The following is a 20,746-nucleotide window of genomic DNA, read 5'->3' on the forward strand; positions in this document are numbered from 1 at the left end:
TTCAACGAGCATTAAAAAGAGACGGTGCCAGCCTAACCAGGTGGTGGCGTAGTGGACAGAGCATTGGACTGGGATGCGGAGGACCCAGGTTCGAGACCCCGAGGTCGCCAGCTTGAGCGCAGGCTCATCTGGTTTGAGTAAAGTTTAGGTCACTGGCTCGAGCAAGGGGTTACTCGGTCTGCTGAAGGCCCATGGTCAAGGCACATATGAGAAAGCAATCAATGAACTAAGGTGTCGCAACAAAAAACTGATGATTAATGCTTCTCATCTCTCTCCATTCCTGTCTATCCCTTTCTCTGTCTGTGTATAAAAAATAATAAAAAAAAGAGACACTGCCAGAATTAAAGGGACATGCACAGGGGCCGGATTAATGGGGCACAGAGACGGAATGGGATCTTGCTTTGGACAAATTTTAAAAGGTATTTCTGGAATACTCAGGACAATTTGAATATAGACTGGGTATTTAAAGTTTAGGTCACTGGCTCGAGCAAGGGGTTACTCGGTCTGCTGAAGGCCCATGGTCAAGGCACATATGAGAAAGCAATCAGAGGTAATATTTTATAGGAAAAGATGGAGATTGTTAATGAAAAATGCAGGTTATAAAACAGTATGCAGTGTTATTTCATTTTAGCAAAACTTTTATTTATATGGAAGAATAGAACTTAGGCTTCAGTGGTCATCTCTGGGTGGTGAAAATATGGACTTTCTATCTTCTTATTTCTGCTTATCTCTTTTTCCCTATCATCTTTACAGTGTCCCTATACCACTGCTGTAACAATGAAAGATTTAAAAAATTCATTCCAGTAATTTTTTTTTAAAGATCAGGCTTTAGAGTCAGACCTGGTTCAAACCTTGTTCTGCCACTTCCCTACTTAGTAGCACCCTGGGGTCTACTTGACGCCAGGCCATTTTTGAGCCTCAGCTACCTCATCTGTAAAATGAGGATAAAGATTATTACTGTGTGGGTTTGTCATAAAGATCAGGAGCGAGAAGGGCTGAGTCCAGCGCGGCCGAAGTGCGCATGCCCAGCTTGGTGCTTCTGCGTGGTCACCCGACTCTGCCGCAACTTAGAGCCTGCTCCCCACCGGTCTGCCGGGCATCTGCATCTCCACCAGGCTGTCTTCGGTTTCCTGAATGCTCCCGATCATCTCTTCCGGACCTCTGCACAGGCTGAACCTCTTCCTCGAATGCTTTTCCCCCGTGGGACTCTATTCCACTTGGCAACCCTGACTCCCATTTCTGGAGTTGGATGAGATGCTCCCTCCGCTGGGAAACCTTCCCTGAGCGCCTTTTCCGTGTTCCTCCAAGGCGCCGGGCTTCCAGGCATGAGCAGACCTGGCACTCAGCTCGGTGCACGCATTGGTGGCCCCGCCTCCACACGTGGCGGGGATATGGGTAAGGGCTCATGCCTCTCTAGGCTGAGCCCCGACGTGGGAGCCAGTGCCCAGCCTGCTGGAACCCTGCACGCTGAGTCTGGCCTCCTCTCTTCACAGGCCAATGGGCTCACTCATCTGGTGCCGCCCCGGGCCTTACCCTTCAGTCCAAACCACCAATGCTCCCTGCAGCTCTGTCTGCGCACCTGTGCCCTGGAGGCAGCCTTCGGTCAGAGGCCGAGCCCCAGCACGTCCCTGCGTCTACTCCACTGAGCTCGCTGTGGTTGGGCTCTCCCTGACCTTTCTGCTCCTCTCTGAGCTCCTAGAGAATGTCCAGTTAGACTTGGATCTTCTCTCTTCCCACCTCTTCAGCCAGGGCCACGGCAGCAATTGGACCTGGGCCAAGTCCTACTGCGTCAGAGGAGGGAGCCCCGGGAGGGGGCCCGCCTCCTCCCCGATACCCAGAGAGTGCACTCAATGCTGGTGCCCCAACAATGCCGCTAGAGTAGCCCACCCCTGTAGGCACCCCCCTCCTGGCCTGTCCCCCAAGGTGAAGGCTCTGACTCACAAGGGAGGTGGGCGTGGAGGAGGTGCTGTTGGGCTCCACGTCAAACACGGTCTCCATCTCCTCCTCTGGCTGCAGCGTGGGGAGAGAGGCAGAGGGTCACTGGGTGGGGTATCTGCTCTGGGCCTCTCTCTCCCCACACCCAGAGGAGCCTGGGCCCTGCACCTGGAGCCTGTTGCTTCCTTTGAACTCAACGGAGCTTCTGTGTTTCCAGACCTGCAGCCCAGCTGGCAGAGCTGGAGCCCAGGGGGACAGAGAGATGACTAGAATGCTTGGGTAACCCTTCCGGAATGTTCTACCCTCAAGGACCATAACGAGGGGGTGGGGGAGTAAGCAGATTTGGGATCGGGGTTCAAAGATGATCCTGCTTTGATTCTAGGAAATACCTTGACTGCAAGTCTTTCTTCTTCCCTCCTGGGACTGGCCCTCTCTGTTTAGAACAAGTCCTAAACCACTATGGCCCAGGTTCCCTGCCACCTTCCTTCTCCAGAGTGGACACTTAGATAGCCAGATCACACGGCACCATTGCCTCAGGAATGACAGAGCCAGAGGTGTCATTCACTCTGCCCCTTCACTAGCACGGCACTTGGCCCAGGGGATGGAGGAGGGGGCCAGATAGGGAGCACCGTGAGGGCCTGTGCCCAGGGTCCCAGACGCAGTGGAGTCACTAGAAGACAGAAGATCTTCTCCCAAGAGACTCCCTGTTCTGACTCAGCTGGTGCCAGTACTCCAAATCAACGTACTTTCCTTTCCTTATACAAATTCATTTAAAAAGGAAATACTGCACTGTTATCAACAGGAGGCTTGTGTCAGTTGCTATTAGCAGAAAAATAAATAAATATGAACCAATAGAAAAATAAATGTGTAACTAAGAAATAGAATGTTTTGTCTGCTGGAAATCATTCCAGTATGCCTACACAGGCGCTTCACTTTGGAAAATACTGGTCGGGAGCACATGGCATTGTTGGCACAGCTCTCAATGGGCATGGGCCGGCTCTCTTCTCTAAGGGTGAGGCTGGGCCTCCCTGGCAAAGAGCAGAAGGAGTCAAGAGGCTCAGAGAGCCAGGCTCCCCTCCAGACAGTTTCAAGGTCAATATCCTAGAACTCCTGAAAGTGATGACTATCGCCTCTTCCCCAGGTCACTATCTGTTACGACCCCCACCCTCCTACGTTACTCCAGCCTCTCTCGCATCCCTCCATCCCTTGGAACGGTGCTCACAGCTCAGTGGCTAAACAGGCTCACACTGTAGGAGGGACGGGCCAGAAGCCTGTGTTGGCAGGAGGTGTCAGAGGGGAGAACCCAAGAGGACAGCTGTCATCTAAATATCCCCACCTTGTGAGGGGAGCCGTGCGTGGGCCAATGCAAGGGACTCACACACACGTGCGTGCGAGTGTGCATGAACGTGCGCGCACACACATACACATTGAGTTTGTAGCCCCATCAGAGAAAGGCAAGAATCTTTCAACTGCGAGGTGCTGTGGGTGCCCAGGAGGGTACCCTCGGGCTCCGTTCGCTTCCTCGGGGCGAGAACCAGTGGAGGAAAGGCAGACTGGATGGAGACTCACCTCGTAGCCGGGTGCCTTCTGGAGCTTCCCCATAAAAGTGCCCAGGAAGGCGATTATCATGCACATGATGAGGGCGGTGAGGGAAAAGATGGTGATACTGTGGAGCAGGCCTGCCAAGGAGGAGAAAAGGGACTCGGTGCTCGAAGACCAGACCTGTGGGCAGGTGTCTGTCAGTCCGACGGCGCCCCTTGGAACCTCGGTAGGGGCCTCCACCCTAGAGCAGAGGCGCCCTTGCCCATTTTCTCCCTAACAACTGGGATCCATAAGCTTGACACAATATCACCCCTTGGTGTTATGTAACCAGTTTACTATTGGGCATCTTGTGGATTCTATGGAAAAAAAATTGATTGACTCAATAAGCATCCACTTAAATGCCCATTGACCATGCCTTTCTCCAGCATCAGTTAGCTCCCATGTCACAGTCCCTGGGAAGTATCTCTAATTACTCATTTGTGCCACTGCCCCAAAGTACAATCTCACCCACACCTTCCTTGGCTGTTCCAGTGACCTGTGCTAATGGCACTGACAAGCAGTCTAGAATTGAAAAGTCATCTATGTTTCTTTCTTTTTCTTTTTTTGTATCTGTTTCACTTAGTGACATTTGGTCATTTTTCTGGGGTAGTAGTTTTCTAACCAGGCAGATATTAAAAATCTGTCTTTACATTGTCACTGCATAACACCGCTTATAAATCATGTTTTTATAATAGCAAAAAAGGGTAAGCAAGACTGATAGCCAACAACAGAGAACTGACTAAAACTGGGAGCATTTAACGCAGCCATCGGAAGGCATGTGCTCAAGCAGGGTTTTCATAACACAGGAGATTGCTCAGAACATAATGTTCAGGGAAGAAACTTAGGATACAGAACTGAATGCTATAAAATTAATCTCGCAATTTCAAAAAGCAGCAATAAATCAATGAACTCCCTCCGGCTTTGCCCTCCCCCACCCCTGAAAAACACATGTGCACAGAATGTGATCTGGGAGTCACCGACCTCAGGCTTCAGATGATTCAAATTTTGATCTTTCTATTTTTGATAATAAACGCAGAGCCCTTTATACTTAGAAGGAAGCATTATAAAATCTGAAATCTGCGAGGTGGCAGGGAAAGACTAGGGGCTTGAGAAATTGGGGGTGACAACAGATGGGGAGTGCATACAAGTGCCTGGGAGCTGAGTGCTTCAGGGAGAGTCAGGGAATGCGGACCTACCTTCCGGTCTCCATCACCGAGAAAGCTAAGGTCAGGTGTCCCTGAGGGAAGTCCCGTGTCGGGGGAGGCAGAAAACAGTATGGGGGGGCAGAAGTAAGGAGGACGGGAAGGTCAGCGGGAGCTTCCGGCCTCAGAGGGGATTTCTAGTCTCTGGGCCGTGGGATCTAAGAGCAGGGTAAGGCTGGCTGCAGAGGCGGACTCTGAATCCTCCTCCGGGTTTCTGGCAACTCATAAGACCAGGCATCTTGTAAGATCCCCGAGGGAATGTCATGGGAATTGAGCCTGAGAGCTAACATCTTATTTCCTGCCAGCCCCCAGTTAGAATGAAGAAATAGATATTTCTTGCCCTCAGGGTAGTAAACCAAGAGGTATACAATTTGGATGGCACTGGTCCAAGCCCTCCCTTTATCTTCAAAGGGCTCTAAGACAAGTCCCCGAGGCCCCCGGAAGCCAGGCAGGGGACTCAGCAGTGCCCCCGAGCAGCGCCTTGCTCCTCCAGGCCATTTCTGTTCCAGCAGAGCTGCGAGGGGGGCTGCAGAGCAGCGGAGGCCGGCAGGGAGAAACGGCCGGGCCGGGCACCTACCCAATCGCAGGAAGGAGAAGAAGAGCATCCAGAACAGACCCAGCAGCGGCGCGAAGACGGCCTGGTTGACGGCGGCCATGTGGATCTGCTCGTTGAGTTTGGTGGGCGCGTAGGAGTAGTACATGTTGTAGCGGTCGGTGATGTGCTTCATGCACAGGTACAGCAGCCCTGCGGGCCGGAGGACGGAGGCACGCTCAGCGGCCGCGCCCTGCTCGGTGCCTGCACTGTCCCCAGGCCCCCACAGAACTGAGACCTCGGGTTCAGGGTCTGTCAGGGCAGCAAGGACAGGCTGTGGCAGCCCTGTGGTGCCAACCTCTGGGACCAGCCTCTTCCCTTGAGCCCCCAGAACCTCGGTTGCCAGCTTTGTGAAGGGTCATTCACTCATGCATTCACTCAACAAGCATCCTATGTAAACAGCCATGCAACTTCAGTCCCCTGCTCCGGCCCTGGCCCTGACACGTTGCGCCCTACCAACAGGCCATCCCACGTTTCCTCCTGATTCAGGACGTGGCCTGGTGTGGTGGGGCTCAACTCCTCCTTCCATTCTGAGCGTGTGCAGCCTCAGGTGTGCCTTATGGAGGACTCACCAAAGGGGACGATGATGGGGCAGGTGATACTGTACGCCATCACCACACTGAAGACATTCATCATCCATGCGTACTCTCGCCCATACTGGAAGTCCATGGCATGATCCTAGGGCAGAAAACAGAAGTCACCCTAAGGTGACCTGGTCCCCTTGGCTTGGCTGCTTCTGTGGCTCCTTATCCATCCTCTGGGAGCTGGTCGGCAGCCTGCCTTCTAACCCTGGAGCCCAAGAAGCACTCCCCCGGACCACGCCTCCTACACTCAGTGCATCCGGTAGGCCCCCCTTCCGGACACCTTCCCGAGGCGGACTGAGGGCAGCGCTTAGGGAAGAGCCTGGCCCTCACCCTTCTGATGTGGACTCTCTCTGGCTCCGACCTGGAGAAGAAGAGGCGGGTGATATACAGGATGAGTGAGCCCACGCGCATCAGCTCCATGCCTGTGCCGAGCAAAGCCGCTGTGATCACGTAGTTGATGAAGAAGGCCCCATTGTCCGGCAGGAACACGCACCTGGGCATGGGAAGAGTGGAAGACAGCGGTGGAAGCCAGGGCAGGGGAAAGGGCAGACGTGTTGTGAGGAAGGAGGAGAGAGTGAAGAAAAGAGCCAAGGGGGGGGGGGGATTACATATTTGAAAACTGGGACTTTCAACGTTTGTAACCCTGAAAATAAAAACATCAAAATTGGCTGGCTGTCTTGTCTTGTGAGGATGGGGAGAGTAAGTTTCATATACATGTGTTCCTAGCCCAGTTTAAGTCAACGAGGGCCCTGGAGAGCAGGAATGGAGACAGTCTACAGAAGCGCAGACACGTTAGGGATGCCTGTGCTGGCTCTCTCTAAAGCAGGCTGTGTGATCTGGACGCACACGCCTTGGAAAGTCCACGAGTAAAACTGGGGTGGGGGGTGTCTGTGACTTCGAATGGGGATGAAATTACATCTTTATTCCACTAACCTCTAACTGCAATTTAGCATTTCCTTCCGTTAAGAACACCGGCAAACAGCCGTAGCCATGTCAGTCATGGCTGTGGGTCCGTCACCCACTGAAATAAAACATTTTAATGCCATGCTGCAGACATTGCTGACATGTTACAATATCATTTCTGCTCACTACCACTTTCAAATGATGCTCATTATCTGACAGGCATAACTGAAACTATGCATAATTGAACATTTCCTCTCTGAAGGTGTGCATTTGGTATAGCCGGCTGGCTTTATGAGGCGTCATTCAGCCACCTCTTGGCCAAGCTGCCTGTTCTCACATTGGTGACCCAGGCATTTTTTGCTTCTCAGTGTCCCCATCTACACGATTCTGTCAACCTCCTTGAAAAGAGAAATCTGTGAGCCCTGAACATATTTCAGAACACCTTCAAAAGCTGTTCTCGATGGCATCTGAGCTGAGTCATGGACTCCCAACTGCGTTTCTTTCTCATATTTAAACTGATTCAAGATATTAAATAGCCAAAGACGAACTCATTCATCTCGGGGAAAGAACACATGACTTATTACAATTGTCGTTTGCAGAAAGCGCAGAAACCTTGGAGAATCCTGGTCCTTGCTCTACAGAGCAAGCTATGGAAGCTTGCACATCATTTGCAATGTTACATCTTTGAAAATTGGGACTTTCAACAACTGCAACCCTAAAAATAAAATAAATCGCAATTGGCCGGATGTCCATCACGACCTCCTGTTGCCTTGTCAAAGATCCCTCTCCCCAATTTGATATTCTTCTTCTAGCTGAGCAACATCTGCTTTCACACCGTGCCTCTGAAACAATAAAGCGAACTTGAGCTTGCCTCATTGTCCTGTTATTGAATATGTTACAAAGATCGTGCTACAAATTTGATTTTAAAAATATTTGATAACTGTTTCAGTACAGTTGGTGTTCTTTGTGATCCAGGTATTTTGTGTATTTAAAGACGTCTACCCAGAGCGTACGTAAAACTGGCAATATCTAAATAAGCTCAGTGTATTGTTTCGAAGTCCATTTCCTGGTTATAATATTGTACTAGAATTATGCAAGATATTACCATTGGAAGACACTGGACGAAGGGTACAATGGACACTTTTGGGGGGCTATTTCTTGTGAATCTACAATTAATTCAAAAACTTCAGAGAAGGGGTCCCTGGTTTTTTTTTTTACCAGATTGCCAAAGGAGTCCACGGCACAGGAAAGGGTAAGAGGCTGCCAAATGAGTGTGTGCGCGTGCACTCAGCTCTACCTGGGTGAGCAAATGAAGGACACACATATCCACCTGTGCGCACCCACGAAATCCCCAGTGTACGCTGGGAGCACACCTGGGATGTGCACTCGAGTACTCACTGGAACCTGATGGATCCCTCGTTCAGATAGTAGATGTCATAGAGCCAGCGGAAAAAGACATCCAAACTAGAAGCAAGAACAAGGCAGGCCCTTCAGCTAATGAATTTATGAACTAAGGCCTGGGGCTCAATTCTTCTTGGACTGCCTTCCCTTGCCTAAGCCCCAAAGACTCTTGCACCGTAATAGTCTAGCTGTTGGTCCTCTCTGCCTCTCTTCCTTCTTAATGCTGGGCCATCCTGCCCCTAACCCTTTGGCCTCTCAGCTCAAGGCCACTTCCTTTAGCAAAACGTCACCAGCCACTTCTCCCCTGGTGCTCCCTCCTTCTGAATTTCTACTGCACACTGGCTGCCCTTCCCCCAGGCTGGGCTTCCAGTTAGCTGGTAGGTCTGACTTGTGACCCCAGCTTGGTGACAAGCTCCTGGAGGGCAGAGCTCATGGCTGACATCTTAGAGTTACCATGCTACCTGGGACATGCTAGGCTCATGACAGGCACTGGACTGTCATTTGAGGAAAGGATTTGCAGCAACCACAAGTAGACCTACAGTATCTGACAAAGGAGGTTCCAAGTCTGGGGTGAGCCTGGCTGAGAGAGAAGATACAATGAGAGGTGAGGTACCTGGTCAGTCCCATAGACGGCAGAATGACTACCATGAACACCAGAAAGATGTAGCACTTATGCACTATGATCAGATTCTGATTCGATCTGGAAGGAAACAAAGAAAGAGGCTCGTCAGTGAGGGAGACACAGCAAGAACCAAAGGCCTAAAACTACATCATGAAGAGCGAGAGACTGCTACCTGGCCTAAAAAGTTGATTTAACACTGCATACCAACACCATCTCCACGGAGCACTCGGAGGTGTGTGCTGTGACGGGGAGCAGCAGGAAAGACTAGCCTGATCAACTAATGATGTCTGCTCTGGGCACAGGAAGGGGAGGCATATGTGCCATATACTTGACATCTGTTAAAGGGATATTACCGATGATACTTAGAATCCCTTTAGAGTTTCAATAATCAATATAAGCCATGGTCTTGGCCACAGGAATGACCAATAAGGATTTGTTAGGATAAACCTCTTAGCTTGCTGCTTGGTAGGATTGTAGGAACTTGGTACAGAAATAATTTTTTACCCCCATGTAGCCTTCAGGCCAAAGCAGGTCCACCTGCTCCAGGATATAATAAATATTTTCTATCCAATTAGCCACCATAGAACTATTAGGGCTAACAAAGGAGAAGTAGCTCCTGATTGTTTAAAATGTGGGCACTAGATGGGCTCTATGGGCACACAGTCAGTTTGAGTTCACGGGCTCCTCTGCTATGACCACAGCAGCCTTTCCGACAGTCTCCAACCGTGTCCTCTTTCTCCCTCTCATCCTGTGCCCTCTGCCTGTCTCTGCCCACAGCTCCATCCCCTCAGTACAGGACTGGAGGCTGAGGGAGCTGCCCAAGGACACCTGGTTTTGGTCCCAAATCTCATGTGGCGGCCCTGTGTCAGCATCCCTGGGGCCAATGGCCCAGAGGTAACTCTGTCCCACCTTTGGGGATGGTGTCAGGTATCTAATTATATTCCTTAAGTTAGATGGGAGGAGGAGTACCAGGTTGGTGGCTGGGAGGGTGGGTGCAGGGGAAGGGCTAGGAAGAGCAGGCCTAAAGAGAAGCCCCAGCTTACCTGGTCCAGTGGGCCTCCAAGAAGGCGGAGAAGTAGACGATCAGAGGCAGGATCACTGTGAAGGCCCAGAGCAGCAGGGAGGGGAAGAACTGGGTAACCACTGGGCTCTGCAGGGTGGAACAGGGGAGGGCAGAGAGCTGTCAGCACGCAGGCCCTCCCCCTCCAGGCCACCTCCCTTCTCCCACGCACCTGCGCACCTGCGGGTCTCCAGCTCAGCCCCAGGGCAGGCCCAGCTTCCCTGGCTGCGCAGTGGGCCTGGCCTTTCTCACATGCCTTTCTGCCCAAGGGTCTGCCTGGATGGGCGGGCAGAGGCTGGCACCCTAAGGTCAAGTGGCATCTCCAGGGGTGCAGACATATGCTGAGGTCACTAGAGGGTCAGCCCTAGGTGAAAGCCAGCTACTGTCACTCAGGTCTCATACCTCAGGGTAATGACAGTGTCTTTAATACAATGCTAGGGGAGAGGAGGTGGGAGTGGGGTGGGTGGGGGGTGAACAAAGAACCCCCAGGGGGCAGGGGGCACTGTGGAACTCCTGCCTGGAGCCTGCTGTGAAGATGACAGAGGAGGGCAAAACCAGGAGTGTGTGTGTGAGTGTGTGTGTGTGTGGGTATGTGTGAATATGTGAGCGTGTGTGATTGCATGTGTATGTGCTTGTGTACATTAGTGTGTGACTGTATGTGTGAATGTGCATGTGTGTGTGACTGTATGTGAGTGGTAAGTGTGTACATGTGTACGTGAGTGTGTAAGTGTGCGCATGTGAGTGTGTGTGTGCACGTGTGTGTGTGTGCATGTGTACATGAGTATGTGTGAGTGTTGCTGGAATAGGAATGAGGATACTCTGAAAAGAGGGCCTTCTGGGCCCAGGATGACACCCTGGGGCTTGTAGATTGTAGAGTGGGCCAGGCCAGTTTCTCTGGACCCCCCCGTTAGTACAAAGCATCCTCCGGCTTCAGGAATGGTTCTTGGGGGCCTGGTATTCCTATCCTGGGTGGGCACATCTGAAGGTGAGGGGCCCAGAGCCAGATCTGGGGGCCTGCTTCTCCCAGAGGGCTGTGTTGGAACTGACCTCACTCTTCCCCACCCTCAACCCTATCCCTCAAACATGGACCCCGGCTCTATGGAACATGGGAGAACAGAGCTGCCCCCTTGCCACACCCACTGCTGCCCGTTCTGTACCACTGGTGGGCCTGGGTGGCTGATCTAAAGGCGCCTTCAGAGCCTATCATTGATTGGACCACCCTCCCCCCCAAACTCACCCCAGGACCTGCCCACAGCTCCCCCTCTCCCTTTGCTCGCTGGTCCCAGCCCCTAACACAGGCGGTGACCTACATCCATCCCCTGGAGAACAAAGGAAACCCGACGCCACCATTTACACCGCTGCCACCACCACCACCTGGGGAGCACATGGGCCCTGGAGCCGTGCCTCCGTGGGCCCCCATTCTATCCTCGCCGAGGTCCCCCCTGGGCGCCCCACGCCTGGCCTGAGCAGAGGAGGTACCTTCAGCCTCTCGATGGGGCGGGTGACGTTGTACATGTCGATGGTATTGATGATGATGGCAGGCGTGGTGAGGAAGAAGAAGAGGAAGAAGAGGAAAGTATTGATTGCGATGAAGCGGGCCCACCAGCTGAACTGGCGGATGGACAGGTGTTTCCTGGGAGGGATGGAGGAGGGGGATGCATTTAGGACCCGGGATCCCAGCCCTTAGACAAAGCCCATGTGCTGTTTCCTGTGGGCCAGCTGTGCACCTGGGCAGGCCTGGTCTAATCCAGCCTCTTAGACCTAGGCCTGCATGCACTGGACTTTCCCGTAATCACACCATTTGTAAAAGCTCGGAATATATCGCATAGGAGAGCCAAAAAGTAGGTGAGTTGTTTCTTCAGAAAAAACCTTTTGCCGAAGTGTTGGTGTGGCGGGGTGGGTTTGGGGGCTGGCAGAGGCTGCAACCTGGAGAGGACACGGCCCAGCCCAGTAGGGGCCACGAGTGGGCAAGGAAGTGGGAGGAGAGGCCCGGTTTCTCTCTCTGTCCCATTGCCCCCTGCCTTCTTCCATTCAGGGAAGCTCCGAGGAGAGGGGATGGACGGAGGGGGCTTACCAAATAATGTCTTTGGGGTGTGGGGCGAGGGTGACCCTCCAGCGGTGGGATTTGACGATGGTGGTCACTGAGGACTGTTGGGGGTGCACACCACACTGAGTGTACTTGTAATCTTCCAAGATGCTGCAGAGATGGGGGAGGAGACAGAAGTCTCAAGGTGAGGATGACGGGCTTGAGGGGTGTGTGTCTCAGCCAGAATTCCACAGGTTGGGGCTCATATACTTCTTGGGGCCCCTTGAAGCCTTGGAGATGTCTCCCAGGACCTTAGGGGTGGGCAGTACTTGAGGTCTAGTCTCTGGAGGAAAAGGGCATTAGAGGGAGGGACTGCCCAGGAAGGGAGGGACCACATGGTTCTCTGTTAATTTCTTGGCCCCTTAACGGCAGTAACAACACAAAGACATGCTCTTTCTCTGAGCTTAACAGGGGAGGTACTAATTTCACCTTCATGTCAATATCAATATCTACCAATCACTGAGATCTTTCTGTGTGCCCAACACTTCTAGTTGGTGAGTAAGTGCAATCCCAGTAGCACAGATTAGTAAATTGAAGTGCCTGAAGACACAACCAAAGAGGGGCAGCTGTTGGCACCAGAGCCCCATCTTCGGTTTTCTCATTCACACTTCTGCTATAATTAAACTTCGTGTCCTCTCTACTGACCCACGACGTCTCAGAAAAGAAGTGGTATTTTCTGGTGTCGCTGTACTGCTTTACATAACACACACACTAATTAGAACATATATCCCTTCTTATCCCTCTGGGAGGTGGACAGGGAAGATATAAGTAACCAAATTTGATAGATAAGAAATTCGAGAGTGTAGGTGACTTGCAAAATCACACACAAGTGTTTGCAACTAAACCGTAGGCTTCGCCACCGTCCCTTGGTAGGGTCGGGAGGGCAGGGACAACGTGTTGTGCAGGACCAGGCTCCTCAGGGAGAGGTGGGCCCTCACAATCCTCCAGGCTGAGATGGGGCTCTCATCTTTTACCCAGTCCTAAGGATCTAAAGATCCTTCCAGAACACTCCAGAGTGAACCTAATGCACTCCCTCTCAAGGTGGGGCAGAGGAGAGAGGAGATCTAAGGCTCTGAATGAGGGGAAATGGCAAGCGGAGCTTCTCTACCCTGATTCCGTATGTCACTTGCGGTGAGGAGAGGGGTGATGTGTGACGAGGGAAAAAATGGGTATCATTCTTGTCCCAGAAGAGGAACCAAGAGTTCAAAGGCAACTCCGACCACCCTTGTGCTGAACGAAGCAAGGGTGTATGCGAATGAGGTGCTCAAGGCCTGGGTGCCTCTGGAGACAAGCTGAGTATCCCAGGGTGGGGGCGTGGCCGGGGCGTGGCCATGCCCTGGAAACAAGATGGCGCTGCCCGTGAGGAGCGTGGGGGACGGAGGGGAGGTCAGGATATGGCAAACGGGGGGCGGGGGCTCTTTCCTCCTTCCCTTGGCTGAAATGGGGGTGAAGGAGGGTGGCTTCAGAGAAGCAGAGGCCCACTCTTGGGGCTGGGCTGGGTGTAGCAAGTCGCCAGCCCTGGCACTCACTGCTGCGTCATCTTGTTTTCCTGGAAGGTGACGAACATCAGGTCCAGACGCTTCAGCCGAACGCGGTTGAACTCAGCATTGAACTCATCAGTCAGCTGTTCCTCCAGCTCACTGTAATACTGCTCTGCGTCTACCTGGGGTGAGAGGTGGCCCTCAGGGCTGGTCAGGCAGCGCTCCAGGAAGGCCCCGCCTGGACATGAGGCCTCTGTCCGCTGGCCAGCCCAGGGCCAATGGGCCCGAGGCAGCAGTTCCAGCCCCAGCTCCCTCTGAAGCCTGGCACAGGACCCCAGGAGGGCTCCGAGAACCCAACTCCGGAACAGGAAGAGGCTAGGACCCTAACTGAGCTCCCTGCTCTTAGATCTGGGGAAAGTACGGCATGGCTGGGGGTGTTTTCAGACTTGGGGTGGGCTCCAGGGGAGTGAAGAATGTTTGCAGCACTTTCAGGAAAGGGGGTGATTTTTCTCTGGACTAGAGGTCAGTGCTTCCCTGAGGCAGGCGTTCGAGCCTTGAGACTGCCTTCTAGCCACGGTGGGTGGGCGATAAGACAGAGCCCCTGCTTTTCAGAGTTCCCATCCTATCTCTCTGAAAGCCCAAGGCCTGGCAAGCGGCAGCAGCCTACTGCGTTCTGTCTGGTCCTCCCATCTAATTCAGCTCCTCTGCATTCTCACAGGGAGGCAGGGGCGGGATGGAAGGGAGGAATGGGGCCTGCACCAGAGCGGAGCGATGGGGCCTGGGGCCTGAGGGTGCAGGCGAGGGGCACTGCCTGAGCCCTGGGCAGAGCCTGGGGACCCAGGGCCCGAGTCCCTCTGCTGTGTCCCCAGACACCGGTGCCACTCACCTCTTTGAAGCAGGTCCAGCACTTGCAGAAGCATAGGCGGGAGCAGGGGTGGATCTTGATCATCACCTTCCCGTCTTTCTTGGCCTTGGCCGTGTAGTAGAGCCGGCCTCGCATTGCATGGCGCCTGTCAGACAGCAGGCAAGGGGGGTGGGGAGGATCTCGTGGTCAGGGGCCAGCAGGGCCACCTCCTCCCCTTCTCCTCCCACCCCAGATCCAGACAGGCCCAACTGCAGCCTCACCTCTGGTCGTCCAAGTCAACCAGGGTCCTGACGTCATAGCAGAAGTGGACTCTGGTCACTACGCACCCTGGATAGGCCTCGCTGTGGCCACAAACATGGATGCTGAGCAGCTGTGGGGCTGGGGTTGAGCCACCCTACCCTGTGCCCAGAGCTACAGCCCACAGGGCTAGGCGGCTCAGCTGCCTGTGGTTCCTGGTTCTTGGGTGGAGAATCCAGCTCTTGCTCCTAAAGCCAAACTTCAGGGTTGATCCCTGGTAATCTGAGTTTTAATCCTTCCCAGATGACCCAGAACAGGGCCAAGGGGAAGAGCTGGAAATGGCTGCTCATGGAGAGATAATTAGCTCCTGGGGCTGGGAACTTGGGTCATAAAAGATGTCTCAGAATGACCTATTCTAGATGACTGTAGTCCAGGAGTCTCCTGGGCTCATAGTCGCAGCAATGAGGGAAAGGAAAACTAGCTGCTCCCCCGACCCCAACACCCATACCATGCAGGGAACCCCTGACTTTAGACGCCCCACTGCGGCTCCAGGACTCCCCTATTCTGAAAGGCTGATCCTTAGCCTAGTCCAGGGCCAGCCACCACCTGGGGTGCCCCTCGCCCACCCCCCTGTGCTGACTCTCTGCCCACATAAGAATCCAGGCAGGTTACCGGGAGGAGGTAATCCATGCTCAGATCACCCAACCACTTACTGAAAATGCTTAATGATGATTTCTGGATCTTGGATGTCTTTGGGGGCATAGGTGATCATCAGTGTCCTTGTGACCTAGGTGGGGAGGGTAAGTGGAGAAGGGAGATTGCTCGCATGGGACTCTTGGGTGTCTGGGTCTCTGGGTGGCCCAGAAGCGGCTGGAGCAGGCCTTCTACTTGCCACACCTGTCAGAAGCATTTGGGTAATCTTTCAGGTGTACATGGGTTGGGGTCCTAGGGTGAGGTAAAGTCAGCCAGTTCATTAGGATCGATAGCCTTGAAGGAGCTGGTTTCATTCCTTTGAACCATTAAAAGGCCGAGGACGGGAGCCAGGGATGCTCCTCCTTACTGTTTCCCATCCCCACCAGGGCCGGACAGCTCGCACGCACCGTCCCTTGTGGCGCCTGTCCCCAACCCCTGGGTGCTTATCTGAAACCCAAAGATGCCTGAGCACTTCCAACACCAGGATTCTGCCTGAGTCTCCTTACTGACCTGGGCAGCATGGCCAGCCCACGTGCAGAGCAAGGAGTGGAGAATTACAGCCCCGACCAGGACCGCCGCCCTCAACCAGTGACAGAGAGGGAGTCAGAGGGAGAGTGCCCTGGCTTCTCCGCATGAGGCTGGGAAACCCCGGGGCACAAGCTCTGCTCTGATTTTCAGAGCTCCCCCGGAATTAGCTGCGGGCTCCCACAGTGGTGAATTGCCCCTTGCTGCCCTTTTATCAGAAGTCTTCTCTCCCAGTCACACCGCCTCCTCCGGTGGTCCTTCCTGGGATCACCTCCCAGATACACCAATGCTACTCAAATCCTTGTCTCAGGGTTTGCTTGGGAGATGGGGTGGGGGTAACCCAAACCAAGACAGTGGGGAGACATGGGGCAGTACATGGGGTCTCTGACCTCAGGAAGATTCTGAAACGCCAAGAGCTTGGGCATGGCTGGAGTGGGCTAGTGAAAACATTGGCCCAGTGGTTCAGCTAGGGGTACCGGCCACTTAGGATGCAGGACCCTGCTGGTTCAAGGGTCTCTTAACTTTTGAGTTTTCAGATGGTGAGGAGGTCCAGAGGTCCCCGGAGAGGGGGCAGGGCAGCAGGGGTGCAGGGGTGGGAGGCACCTGGGCATGGCTATTTATCTACAGATTTGGAAGAGATTCAGTGGCCGACCACCCGGGGTGGCTGTGCGGGGTGCCAGGTCAGGATTCAAAGGCTGAGCGGAGACTGCCCCGCGGGTGCGTAGAAGGTGCCCAGCTAGGAGGCCGCTGAGGCTGGGAGCGGGAAGGCCCAGCTGGGGAGGGGCTCTAGCTGGCAGGGAGCAGTTCCGGCAGCTCATCTCACTCACCTTGGAGCTCTTCTTGGGCACGAACTCTAAGCAGTGATGAGCCATGAAGGCGAAGTTGGTGAGGAAGTAGAGCAAGGACAAGAAGCTATGGAGCCATAGGACCTTACTCCTGCCAGGAGCAAGACATGGGAGGGTGAGACCCCCTCTCCCACCCACACAATCTTCCCCAGGACCCCTCTCCCACCCACACATCTTCCCAAGACCCCTCTCCCACCCACACAATCTTCCCCAGGACCCCTCTCCCACCCACACAGTCTTCCCCAGGACCCCTCTCCCACCCACACAATCTTCCCCAGGACCCCTCTCCCACCCACACATCTTCCCAAGACCCCTCTCCCACCCACACAATCTTCCCCAGGACCCCTCTCCCACCCACACAATCTTCCCCAGGACCCCTCTCCCACCCACACATCTTCCCAAGACCCCTCTCCCACCCACACAATCTTCCCCAGGACCCCTCTCCCACCCACACAATCTTCCCCAGGACCCCTCTCCCACCCACACATCTTCCCAAGACCCCTCTCCCACCCACACAATCTTCCCCAGGACCCCTCTCCCACCCACACAGTCTTCCCCAGGACCCCTCTCCCACCCACACATCTTCCCAAGACCCCTCTCCCACCCACACAATCTTCCCCAGGACCCCTCTCCCACCCACACAATCTTCCCCAAGACCCCTCTCCCACCCACACAGTCTTCCCCAGGACCCCTCTCCCACCCACACAATCTTCCCCAGGACCCCTCTCCCACCCACACAATCTTCCCCAGGACCCCTCTCCCACCCACACAATCTTCCCCAGGACCCCTCTCCCACCCACACAATCTTCCCAAGACCCCTCTCCCACCCACACAATCTTCCCCAGGACCCCTCTCCCACCCACACAGTCTTCCCCAGGACCCCTCTCCCACCCACACGGCTCCCCCAGGACCCCTCTCCCACCCACACAATCTTCCCCAGGACCCCTCTCCCACCCACACAATCTTCCCCAGGACCCCTCTCCCACCCACACAGTCTTCCCCAGGACCCCTCTCCCACCCACACAGTCTTCCCCAGGACCCCTCTCCCACCCACACAATCTTCCCCAAGACCCCTCTCCCACCCACACAGTCTTCCCCAGGACCCCTCTCCCACCCACACAGTCTCCCCAGGAACCTTCTCCCACCCACACAATCTTCCCCAGGACCCCCCACCCACCCAAGCAGTCTCCCTCTAAACCCCGTCTTGTGCTTCCAGACACTCAGGCGCCTTGGAAGGCATGGCTGTGGTGACACAGGGGTGTCCCACTCCAGCTAACAAAGGCTAACATTTATTGAGTGCTTACTATATGCCAGACCCAGGGTGGACTAGAGGCTTTATGTACATTTCCCCACTAGACTCTCACACCATGTGACTATCTTCATTTTAGCCCCAGGGAAATGAGGGCCAGGGTGATAGGGGACTGCCTGAGGTCATTCCCAGCCACAGCAGAAGCAGAGACACTTCACCGCTATGTCACCATGTCACGTTGCCAGAGGCTGCAGCTCAGACCTTCACAGCTGCCTGATCTCAGGGATGAGGGACTCTGGGGTCATACGCAGGCCTCAAGGAAGGAGGGCCCAGAAAGTCTGTGACATCTCCCCCCCGCCCGGGGCAGGAAGAGTGATAGCTCTTGGGCTCTGGGGTCACGTGATGCTGTCCCAAGGCGCCTGGCCAGGATGACTGCTCAGAAATAGGACCCACCTTATTTGGAGCGATTTGAGGAGAGGAAGGCTGCCTCACTTCAAAATATCTACTGACCACTTGTCCCCGTGCCTGACATTTCACCCAACGTTCCCATCAGGCTGGCTGCCTCGACCCGCGGCTTCCGCAGAGGGGGCAAGGTTACGTGCTCTAAGGAACATTCCAGCTCTCTGCCAATATGGCTTTATGGACACTGAAGGCTCTTGGATGCCTTATATAAAACTGCTGGGAAGGGGAAGTGCCTCACCCCAGTGGGGCCTGGGGGGAAGTTGGAAAGCTCTGCTCTGGGGTTGATGGCACCCGGGAGGAGTTGGTTGAAAGGGAGGTGAGAGGAGGCCATGGCTCCATTCTGCCGATGGGGCAGTTTGCTGGATTGCAGGGGTGCAGAGGCAGAAGGGTGGAGGCAGGAGTGTGTGAACCCCCACTCACACCTGCTCGAACTGCTGCTTCTGCTTTTTCAGGAAGTTGGCCAAGCCTGGCCAAGATACCTAGTGGGTCTGTTCTCTCAACATGGACCAGCAAGGCTCCATCTGGCCCAGCACAAATTGATTTGGCCACCCGTTGGGTTGGCTGATGTTAAAATCCATGGTTCCTAGACCATGAGGGCTGGAGGGGCTTAGAGATAATGTCCAACAGCCTCTCTCCCATCACAGACTAGGAATGAGCTAAGAGAGGTGGGCACTGTCCCAGACCCAGGGCCAGCTAAAGGCAGAAGTGGGGCATGAACCCAGGCTTCTCCATCCCTCCACTGTGGGTAATCAGGTCCATGCTCTCCTCAAATACCCGGCCCTGTTTTGTGGGCAGGGAAGCAATACCTTAAACCTCTACTCACTATGGTTTCTTTGCTTGTTGGGAACTAGACATACTAAACAAACAGGGCCATCTTTCCAAGTCTTCAGGAGTGGCTGGCTTGGGTAGTTTCATGCATTACAGAGACATTATACAGACATCCATTATAGAACACTGAACACTGAAGCACAAGAGCTCTGTCCCACCAAGAGAATACCACTTCTGGCATTTCACTGACGGCCTGGGCTCCCATGGAAACCAGGCTTTTCTTAGCAGCAAAGCGGTGCCCATGTTATGGACCCTCACATTGGATCTTCTCTCCCGAACGCCCCCAGCCAGTACAGCCAGTAGAACGGGAGGTAAGAGGATCAGGTACCTACTCTGTAGAGACATTGGCAATGGTGGTCCGACCAAAGTGACTGTTCCATTCTGAAAGAGAAGAAAGTTGGTGGCCGCGAGCTTGGCTCCTTGATCGCTGCGGGGTGCCAGGACCCAGAGTTCTCGGACGGGCGCCCAGGGTCTAGAGCTGCTTGCCTACGCCTGGCTCTTCCTCCTAGTTCCCTAGTGCTTGTTCCCAACTTCCAGCACAGATAGCAGAGGTCTCATTTTCTCCTCTTTTCAGACATGAAGCAAGACCCAGTCTTGGTGTGGTATCCCTGGTACACGACTGGCACGTAATTGGCACCCAGTAAATGCTTGTCGAAGAACCTGAAGTCCCGCCAGGAGTGGGATGATGAAATTAGCAAACCCTTTGCCACTGGCAACAGTGACAAGAACCTGAAACTCCAGAAGGTGGGACGCTCCCTCATTCGGACAGAGTAAATCCTTCAGGCTAAGTATATTAGTTTGTCGGTTTAGGCATCTCAGGTTTTGTGGAATGTGTCTAGAAATCCTGCGTTATACTGTCATTGCCAACACACTAGCTTAGGATGAGAATCTGGAAAGACACGATCAGAAGGTGTTTGGTAGTGGTATTTGGTGGCACGGACACAGTGCTACGCTGAGCTCACTGGGGTCTACCTCTGGCTGGAGAAGGAGGAAGGAGAAATCTGAGCAATCACAGTAAAGCTGGCTGCCACCCGGGCATCGAAGGCGCTCTCCTACACCTCCAAGGCGCACAGCCTCCGTGCAGCCCTGGCCATTTCCCTACTTTTAAGTGAAGACGCGGTTATCACTAAGCAGCTACATCAGGCACTCTGCCAGGCACCCAACACGTTATCTCTCAATCCCATGACAGCCAAGGAAACCGAGGCCTGGGGAGACTGATTAAGCAAATACAAGATTAAACTGTTTGCTAGATTGGTCAAAGGTGTTTTCTGGGAAGGAGATAGGGGTCAAAGTTGGGGAATCAAGACTTTTCTGCCTTTGAAACCCAAGCCTTCACCCACACTGCAATTTTTTTTCAAAAGGACTTATCCTGTCATAACAACTGCGGAAAGATGCCTCATGAGACAAATTCTGCACATACGATCAGTGTCTCTCAGAGTGGGTACGGGACAAAATCAGGTTCATGGCCGTTACATGTTATAAAAGGGCCTCTGGGAACACCCGGCCAAGTGTAGTATGGGGTCATGTTCAGTTCTAGACTGGATTACGACTAGGTGTCTATTTGGTGCCAGGCCCTGGGTTAAACGTGTGACAAA

General features: G+C 53.8%; 1 protein-coding gene across 5 annotated transcripts in view; it reads right to left on the reverse strand.

The window, feature by feature from the left end:
- TMEM63C (transmembrane protein 63C) overlaps positions 1-20,746 on the reverse strand; it is a 75,307-nt gene that overhangs the window by 3,576 nt on the left and 50,985 nt on the right. For all 5 annotated transcript variants that reach the window (XM_066276605.1, XM_066276604.1, XM_066276607.1 and 2 more), the window contains 16 exons: positions 19,484-19,532; positions 16,595-16,703; positions 15,263-15,336; positions 14,573-14,653; positions 14,334-14,457; positions 13,496-13,629; positions 11,955-12,077; positions 11,360-11,513; positions 9,864-9,970; positions 8,812-8,898; positions 8,196-8,261; positions 6,225-6,387; positions 5,883-5,988; positions 5,296-5,463; positions 3,505-3,614; positions 1,942-2,010 (listed from right to left, as the gene is read on the reverse strand). In XM_066276605.1, coding sequence (XP_066132702.1) covers positions 1,942-2,010; positions 3,505-3,614; positions 5,296-5,463; positions 5,883-5,988; positions 6,225-6,387; positions 8,196-8,261; positions 8,812-8,898; positions 9,864-9,970; positions 11,360-11,513; positions 11,955-12,077; positions 13,496-13,629; positions 14,334-14,457; positions 14,573-14,653; positions 15,263-15,336; positions 16,595-16,703; positions 19,484-19,532 — 1,724 coding nt within the window. The remainder of the gene's footprint in view (positions 1-1,941; positions 2,011-3,504; positions 3,615-5,295; positions 5,464-5,882; positions 5,989-6,224; positions 6,388-8,195; positions 8,262-8,811; positions 8,899-9,863; positions 9,971-11,359; positions 11,514-11,954; positions 12,078-13,495; positions 13,630-14,333; positions 14,458-14,572; positions 14,654-15,262; positions 15,337-16,594; positions 16,704-19,483; positions 19,533-20,746) is intronic.

The sequence above is a fragment of the Saccopteryx bilineata genome, chromosome 4 (genome assembly GCF_036850765.1).
Source record: "Saccopteryx bilineata isolate mSacBil1 chromosome 4, mSacBil1_pri_phased_curated, whole genome shotgun sequence".
NCBI lineage: Eukaryota > Metazoa > Chordata > Mammalia > Chiroptera > Emballonuridae > Saccopteryx > Saccopteryx bilineata.